At 37.8% G+C, this 8,706-nt stretch overlaps 1 protein-coding gene across 2 annotated transcripts; it reads left to right on the top strand.

Annotated features, from left to right (window-relative positions):
* Positions 1 to 8,413, top strand: LOC149819118 (uncharacterized). Of its 2 annotated transcripts, XM_089985777.1 has the most exons (4): positions 1 to 1,292; positions 1,395 to 1,517; positions 1,622 to 1,680; positions 8,357 to 8,413. In XM_089985777.1, the coding sequence occupies exon 1, from the start codon at positions 7 to 9 to the stop codon at positions 493 to 495; it is 489 nt and encodes a 162-aa protein (XP_089841903.1). In that variant the 5' UTR covers positions 1 to 6; the 3' UTR covers positions 496 to 1,292; positions 1,395 to 1,517; positions 1,622 to 1,680; positions 8,357 to 8,413. The 2 variants fall into 2 exon arrangements, with proteins under 2 accessions (XP_089841903.1, XP_089841902.1); XM_089985776.1 differs by lacking the exon at positions 8,357 to 8,413 and having other exon boundaries at positions 1,622 to 1,811.
* The last annotated feature ends 293 nt before the right edge of the window (positions 8,414 to 8,706 follow it).

The raw sequence follows: 8,706 nt of genomic DNA, 5'->3' as shown, positions 1-8,706 counted from the left end.
GGGAGGATGTTCGCCCCTCGGAGTGTCGATGGCGAGCCGACAGAAAAGACGATGTGGCGGGAGTTGCAGAGAGAGAAGAAGAACCCCAAAGATCTTCGCCTCTCCACTCGAAACAAGACCAATCCCCTTCCCCACACCAACGGCACCAACAATCACCCATCACCACTGAACTCCAAACCCACCATCCCCAACGCATGCAAGGAGATCCAAGAGATCATAATCGAGGACACCCAGAAGCTCATTCCGGAGAACAAGTCGCTCCTCCACTCTCTCTCGCTGCCCGTGCCGGAATCTGGCGGCCACCAGATCTCTGGCGAGACCGAGCCAGATGAGATCTGCATCGACATCGGCAAGGAGCACATGATCATCTTCCCAGAGCGCGGTGGCACGTCGTCGTCCCACGACAGCGGGGAGAACCGATCCACGGATGATCCATTGGTGACCGTGGTCGCGCCCACCACGCCGGAGGTCTCCCACCTCAGTTGGGGCCACTAGTACACCCTGCGCAAGCTCAAGGTTGCCACCAACTTATTCACCGATGAGAACGTGATCGGCGAGGGCGGCTATGGCATCGTCTACCACAGCTTCCTCCAGGACAGCAACCAAGTTGCCATCAAGAATCTGCTCAACAACAAGCAGGGGATTTCTTTGTGTTTCGCTTTGTTTCTTTCTGCTTCTTCTTTCTTCAAAAATTTTGAGTGTTTGCATATACATTCACTCGTTTGAATAGATGGGATTGCTGAGGATTTTGTGTCGTTCTCCCCAAATATAATGTCCCATTTTTTCGGGATAAATGGTTGAATTCATCCAACCACTTACTTCCACCACCACATAAGATACAAATATATGATGAACTAAGTATTTTTTTTTGCCCCTTTCCCTAAATGTAATGTCTCATTTTTGTGGGATAAGTGGTTGAATGCATCAGCCCACTTCCTCACCACCACATAAGATCCTGCATTGCACTGGTGGAGTTTGTGTGCTCCGTGAATAGTGGAAAATCGTTTGTTTTCTATCCATTTAGGATTAGTAAACTGTAAAGTCCCTTAATGTGATATCTTCCAAAGAAGAAAAGGAGTAGAAGAGCATACAAAGTTCTGTTTTTCTTTCTTCTAACAGTCTTGAATGGTCTTCATGGTACATTTTATTTATTGTGAATTTCTCTGTTCTTGATGCTAACAGGGGCCAAGCCGAAAGGGAGTTTAAAGTGGAAGTTGAAGCAATCGGGCGGGTTTGCCATAAGAATTTAGTGAGATTGCTTGGTTATTGTGCTGAAGGAGCTCATCATTTAGGTCTAACGAAATCTTTGTTCCCTACCTAATATAATTTGGATCTGTGCACATCTTTTGTTTTGTTTTTTCATGATTTTTGTGATTTGCTTGGTTAATCATCAGGTTGCTTGTTTATGAATATGTGGAGAATGGGAATTTGGAACAATGGCTTCATGGGGATGTTGGAACCTATAGCCCTCTAACATGGAAAATTAGGATGAACAATATACTTGGAACAACTAAAGGGTATACAATGCTTTTATCATCCTTAATCTCAAGTGAATTTTGCATTCCTTTGATTACCACATTGCTCTTTACTGGTGAAGTTTTTAATTTCATCTACAATGCAGGCTGACTTACCTACACGAGGGACTCGAACCTAAGGTTGTTCATCGTGATGTTAAGCCAAGTAATATATTGCTCGATTATCTAGCTATCATAGCTTAATGCAAGTTGAGTTTAAGGTGGATTTGTCATTGTGCACTTGTGCATGTGAGATTCTCCTGTTGGAATATGCTTTCTAGTTGGGGTTTATATGATTGGAGCTCAATCTGTAATTTCAAATATTTGTAAGATGGCTTGGTTTTATTCGATGTGCTGCATTTTATAGTCCACAATACTTCATATGTTCACATGATTGGCAATTCCACTGTCCTTTGTTTGATATTCTACACAGAAAAAATGTCCTTCACAAACAACATATCCTTATTAGAGTTGAGACAATAAAAAATAGCAATCATAGATGTGTAAGTTGATTCTGAGGTGACAAGCTTCGACTGATTTTCAAAGACAGTTGGAAGTTTGTGTTAAAATGTAAAACTGTACATATATGTATATATAATAATATTATATTATTATATATATATATAAATACATTTTTAATTTCTTTCTTTTCTGTATTTTTTTTCCTTTATTTTTATTTTTTGTCTTTATGTCATCTAGTTCAGTTTGAACTAGAATGACTGTTGCTAGTCAAGTCCTGTCCAGACTTGACTAGCAATAGAGCTGTTGGACTGACACAGTCCAACAGCTCTTAATAGAGCTGTTGGACTGACACATTCCAACAGCTCTAAATAGAGCTGTTGGACTGTGCCCAACAGCTCTATTGAGTCCTCTTTCAGCTGTGTATATAAAGGGGTGCAGCCCCTCTTGTATTTTACTCCAATGCTTCTTAAGCAATTGGTTTTTCATATCAATAAAGAATACATTTTTATTTTTATTTTGTTTCCAATTATACCCTTTTTAAGGGTTATGCTTTAGTGTCATTCTTGACACTTGCTCTTGTTAATCAAAGCTCGTGTTTCGAAGATCCCCATTTCATTTCATGGTATCAGAGCCGCGGAAGTACTAAATCTTGAGGAAAAGCCGCCTCGGTTTCCGTGCCCATTTGCAAAAGTGTTCGCCACTTGAAGAGAAGTGTTTTATCACTTCATTGGAGAAGATTTCACATCTTGTTGTATTGTTTTTTTTTCTTTCTTTCTCATTTTCCTTCTTGTTTCTCTTCTATCCCTATTCTTTCTCTCCTTGTAATCGATGGATGACAATGATAAAGTCACCATCATGCCTATGAAACTAAGCGATACGAACTATGTAACATGGGCTTCAATCATGAAGCACCATATATGGGGAAAAGGCTTATGGGGGATTGTGGATGATTCCGATTCGGAACCTAAGCTATCTCTTACTAAAAAGGAGGGAGATAAAGACGTCCCTCTATCGGAAGAAGAGAAAATCAAGGCTATTGTCTCATACGAGAAGAAATGGAAAGAATGGAGAATATCTCATGCGAAGATAATGTCATGGCTTATCAATAGCGTTGACATTAAAAAATGCTCAAGTCTTGCCAAATTTGATCATGCCGATAAGGCATGGGAATACCTTAAGAATATGTATTCCCTTAAAGATATTGCACACGTGTGCAACCTCCAAGAAAAAGTTCGAATGATGACACAAGGAGACAAAACTATTCGTGAATATTACAATGGGTTGTCCGAACTTTGGGAAGAACTTTCCCTTTTATAACCAAAGTGGCATTGTGCCAAAGACATCGAGCTTCGTCAGAAACAACTCGATGTTGAACATTTTTACCAGTTTATCACTGGATTAAGGTCGAAATTTGAAACCACTAAATCGGCCCTACTTCACCGGGGAAAAATTCCTTCTATTGTTGAAACTATTGAAGAGTTAACAATGGAAGAAAATCGTCTCCGGAAAGGTTCTTTAAAAATTGAAGATGATTCCGTTTTAGCCGTGTCTAGACCAGGGAATCATGTTCGATCATATAGGCCTCCTCACTTTAACCGACAAAATGGTGACTATGATAAGAAGAAAGTTATTTGTCATCACTGTCATGAACCGGGACACTACAGGGCACAATGTCCCAAACTTAAGGAGCTGAGAGAAAAAAGAGCTGCAATTGCTGGATCGGAGCCTAAAGATCAGGATGCACCAGTTTCCCTGGCCCAACTAATGGAGATCCTTCAGCCTCTCATCAAAGGTGCCTCTTCCTCATCTGAAGCTTCAACCGGCGCAACAGCCTCATCTTTTTCTGATTTAGGTAAAATTTCTTGGCTTCTTGACTCCGGTGCATCTTTTCATATGACCCCAAATAATCAAAGTCTATCCAAATGTGTTAAAAATAAAACAAGTGTGTCAAAGGTCTTTACTGCTGATGGGACTTCTCTTGAAATAGAAGGAATAGGAGATTTTGAAAAAATTTATAAAACAAAAAAATTTTTTATTCCAGAAATTAGACATGTTCCCAAATTAAATTTAAATCTTTTATCTGTATCTCAAATTTCTGATTATGGGTGCAATATTTCTTTTTCTTCTCATGGTTGTTGGGTACAGGATCGCCAGTCAGGCAAGCTGATTGGGGAAGGCCATAGAGAAGGAGGACTCTATTACATGGATTTTTTGGAAATGCCGAAGAAAGCTTTTTGTTATAATATTCAAAAAATAGAGTTGGAACTGTGGCATAAGAGACTTGGTCACCCACATATAGCCAAAATCCAACATTTTCCAAATCTAGGGAAATTTTGTAACTCTGAATCATTTGATTGTAAAGATTGTATTCTCGGCAAAATGAAAAGATTACCATTTCAGAACAGAACCTTTTTCTCTTCAAGACCACTTGAATTAATACACTCGGATGTTTGGGGTCTTGCACCAGTAATTTCTAAAGGAGGATTTGTTTACTATGTTATTTTTGTCGATGATTTCTCCTGACATACGTGGATGTACTTTCTCAAACATAAGTCTGAAGTATTTTCATACTTTCAAACTTTTCATAATATGGTTAAAAACAAATTTCAAAATGATATTACTATTTTTCGCACAGATTCAGGGGGAGAGTTTTTATCCACAGATTTTCAAAATTATCTTAAATTGCATGGCATCACACATCAAAGATCTTGTCCTTATACACCTCAACAAAATGGACTGGCAGAACGAAAACATCGCCATATTATAGAAACCACTAGAACTTTATTAATAGCAAATCAAGTCCCTAAAGACTTTTGGGCAGAAGCTGCCTTAACTGCCACCTATCTCATTAATAGGATGCCATCTTCTTCGTTACAAAATATCACTCCCATTGAAAAACTTATGAACATTTCTCCAGACTACTCTAGATTAAGAATATTTGGGTGCAAATGTTTCATATTTACTGACAAAAATGATAAACTTTCCCCTCGTGCGATTCCCTGTGCCTTTTTAGGATATGCTGAAAACCAGAAAGGTTATAGATGTTTTGACTTCAAAAATAATAAACTATATGTGTCTAGAAATGTTTCCTTTCTTGAAAAGGAGAGCTTCTTTGATTTTAGAAAATTAAAAGACGTCACTGAGTACTCCTTTTTGCTAGATCTAACATCAACATCTGATGAATATGACCTTGATTGTAACTTTGATGATGATCCAAGAATTATTGATCTTAATGTTGAAAATGAAGAAGTTCATAGAGATACTAGTATTCAATATTCCAGGCGACAAGAGTCTAATACTCCATGTGCACTTGAGAAATATTCTAACATTCCAACTAGACAATCATCCCGAATCTCGAGGCCTCCAGAAAAGTTTGTATCATACGAGTCTTTCTCACCCACATATAGGGCAGTTATTGCATTAATTCACTCATATGAAGAACCATCCACATATTTTCAAGCAAAAAATGATATCAAATGGATAGAAGCCATGAAAGTTGAATTAGATGCACTTGAAAATGCTTCTACATGGAATATTCAAGATCTTCCTCCAGGGAAGAAAACTATAGGATGTCGATGGGTTTATAAAATTAAAACCAAGAGTGATGGTACTCTTGAAAGATATAAAGCCCGTTTAGTAGCCAAAGGTTATGCCCAAGAATATGGGATTGATTATGAAGAAACCTTTGCTCTGGTGGCTCGTATGACTACTGTCCGAACCTTAATTGCCTTAGCTTCTATCAAAAAATGGTCTATTTTTCAAATGGATGTCAAAAATGCTTTTTTAAATGGAAAGCTAGTTGAAGAAGTATATATGGAACCCCCTCCTGGTCTAAGTATTCCTAAGGGTAAAGTCCTTCGCTTAGAAAAAGCTCTTTATGGACTTAAACAAGCACCAAAAGCTTGGTATGATAGGTTTAGTCGTGTTATGATTGATATTGGTTTTCAATTCTGTTTAACTGACATTGCTTTGTTTATTAAGAATTCTGATGCAGGGATCATTGTGCTTCTTCTCTATGTAGATGATATGATCATCACCGGAAGTGATAAACAGGGAGTTGAAACAATCAAAACACTTCTTAAATCTCATTTTGAAATGACTGATTTGGGCTTGTTGAGATATTTTTTAGGCATTGAAGTTGCTTATTCTCCTAGAGGATATTTATTATCTCAGACTAAATTTGCTTTTGATATTGTTTTCATGTCTGGTATTACTGATGATAAGAAAGTTGACACTCCAGAAGTTGTTAATGTTAAAATGAAGATTGATGATGGAGAACTTCTTGCAGACCCTACTCCTTACAGACAGCTTGTCGGGGCACTTTCCTATCTATCCATTACCAGACCAGATATAGCACATGTTGTTCATACAGCAAGTCAATTTCAACATGCTCCTACTTCTGTTCATATGGGAGCAGTCATGCGTATTATCAGATACATCAAGTCCTCTCTTTCACGAGGACTTTTCTTATCTTCCTCCTCTTCTCTTGATTTAATTGCATATACTGATGCTGATTGGGGAGGTGATCCCAATAACAGACACTCAACCACTGGCTTTTGTGTCTTTTTAGGGGAATCATTAATCTCGTGGAGGTGTAAAAAGCAGCAGAAGGTATCTCTCTCATCCACCGAAGCTGAATACAGAGCCATGGCAACCACGACCATGGAAGTAGTTTGGCTCCGACGACTGCTTGCTGACATGGGAGTTGAAGCAACAAAGGCTTCACAAATGTGTTGTGACAACAAAAGTGCGATCTACATTGCTAGTAACAGAACATTCCACGAACGCACCAAACACATCGAAATGGATTGTCACTACGTCAGAGAGGAATATCTACACGGGATAATTGATCTGCCATATGTCACTTCAGAATATCAGTTAGCAGACCTCTTTACAAAGCCTCTCGCTGCTCCCCGATTTCACTTTCTCTTAGACAAACTTTCGCTCATTGTACCGTAAGTTTGAGGGAGAGTGTTAAAATGTAAAACTATACATATATGTATATATAATAATATTATATTATTATATATATATAAATACATTTTTAATTTCTTTCTTTTCTGTATTTTTTTTTCCTTTATTTTTATTTTTTGTCTTTATGTCATCTAGTTCAGTTTGAACTAGAATGACTGTTGCTAGTCAAGTCCTGTCCAGACTTGACTAGCAATAGAGCTGTTGGACTGACACAGTCCAACAGCTCAGAGCTGTTGGACTGACACATTCCAACAGCTCTAAATAGAGTTGTTGGACTGTGCCCAACAGCTCTATTGAGTCCTCTTTCAGCTGTGTATATAAAGGGGTGCAGCCCCTCTTGTATTTTACTCCAATGCTTCTTAAGCAATTGGTTTTTCATATCAATAAAGAATACATTTTTATTTTTATTTTGTTTCCAATTATACCCTTTTTAAGGGTTATGCTTTAGTGTCATTCTTGACACTTGCTCTTGTTAATCAAAGCTCGTGTTTCGAAGATCCCCATTTCATTTCAGTTTGATACTGCATGAAATTTTCATTTATTTTCAGAAACACTTGTTAATGTGCTTTTTATCTCTTTCTCTTCTTCTAGGTTTGATTAGGAAGCATGATTTAATACCAGGTTTCTTGGTTAACACCTCAAGTCTAAGGTATTTGGCTATTGCATGCAACTCAAGGGTAAGACTTATCCTTTGTTTCAATGTTATTGTTTATTTTATGTATTTATTTACTTCTGTTGCTCCTATAATGTTAACATTTTTCAAGAGTGATGATAAATGTACTCTTTTTTTTTTTCTTTTAGGTTAGATGATTGATAGGTGTACTCTTAGGAAAGCGGATTCTTAGGTTGATTTCTTTGGCTAAAATGTTTGTCTTTTGCTCTCACAGAAAAAATGAATCACCAGAAAATGACTATTTTCGCTTTCAGTGGTTTCTACATTGGGCTGTCAACGTCAATGGATTGATCTTGGTAAAGAGAAGAAGGAAGGGGATGATGAACAAACATTGCACAGTTATGGATTTTAGTGTCCTTGAAAATCAATCTGAAGTACTCTGTTGAAATATAGAAACTAAACCAAAAGCTTCTTTTTTGTCTCTATTGTTAATGCCGCATATGCCAGTGCCATGATCTTTGCCGTGAAGAGAAGTAGTTTTTTTTTATGACAAGGAACCCTTGCCTAAAACCGGGTTACTTAATGGGCTCAGTCCCCTTCCCACAACTCAACTCTATGATCTCTATACTTTTCCTATTGGGGGATTGGAGATCTATGATTGTTGTTAGAGATTTTGATCTTTTGATGGTTTTTATCCAACTCTCAATTGATAGTTCTATTAGGTCTACAGTGCCGCCTAATTTAATGTACTCTCACTTACTAGTCAAAACATTCAATATTTTTCCTAATGCAGGCTATAGAAACAGGTTTTGGATATGGGGAGTGGCTCCATGGTGAAGTTGTTGCAGCTGGAATGGTATGGCATCATTCCCTTATGTTAATGTATTTGCTTTCTCCATATAATCAGCGGCTCATAATGAGTGTTCCACAGGTTATGGCAATGTTTCAGGTATGCTCCTCTCACCCCCGCAATGTTTCATTTGTTATTTCTATTTGGATATTTGAGCATCATATTCATCAGGTTTATATTGGTATTAATTTGATGTTTGTGTTACCTGTCTTGTAGAGAGGTTTTGTTTCTCTCTCTCTTTCTCTCTCTCTCTCTCTCTCTCTCTTCTTTAATTGTTGATTTTTCAAGTGTTA

This window comes from Nuphar pumila, chromosome 13 (assembly GCF_984573655.1).
Source record: "Nuphar pumila chromosome 13, dmNupPumi1.hap1.1, whole genome shotgun sequence".
NCBI lineage: Eukaryota > Viridiplantae > Streptophyta > Magnoliopsida > Nymphaeales > Nymphaeaceae > Nuphar > Nuphar pumila.
The sequence above is the reverse complement of the archived record's forward strand: the minus strand, read 5'-3'. Positions and strand labels throughout refer to the sequence as shown.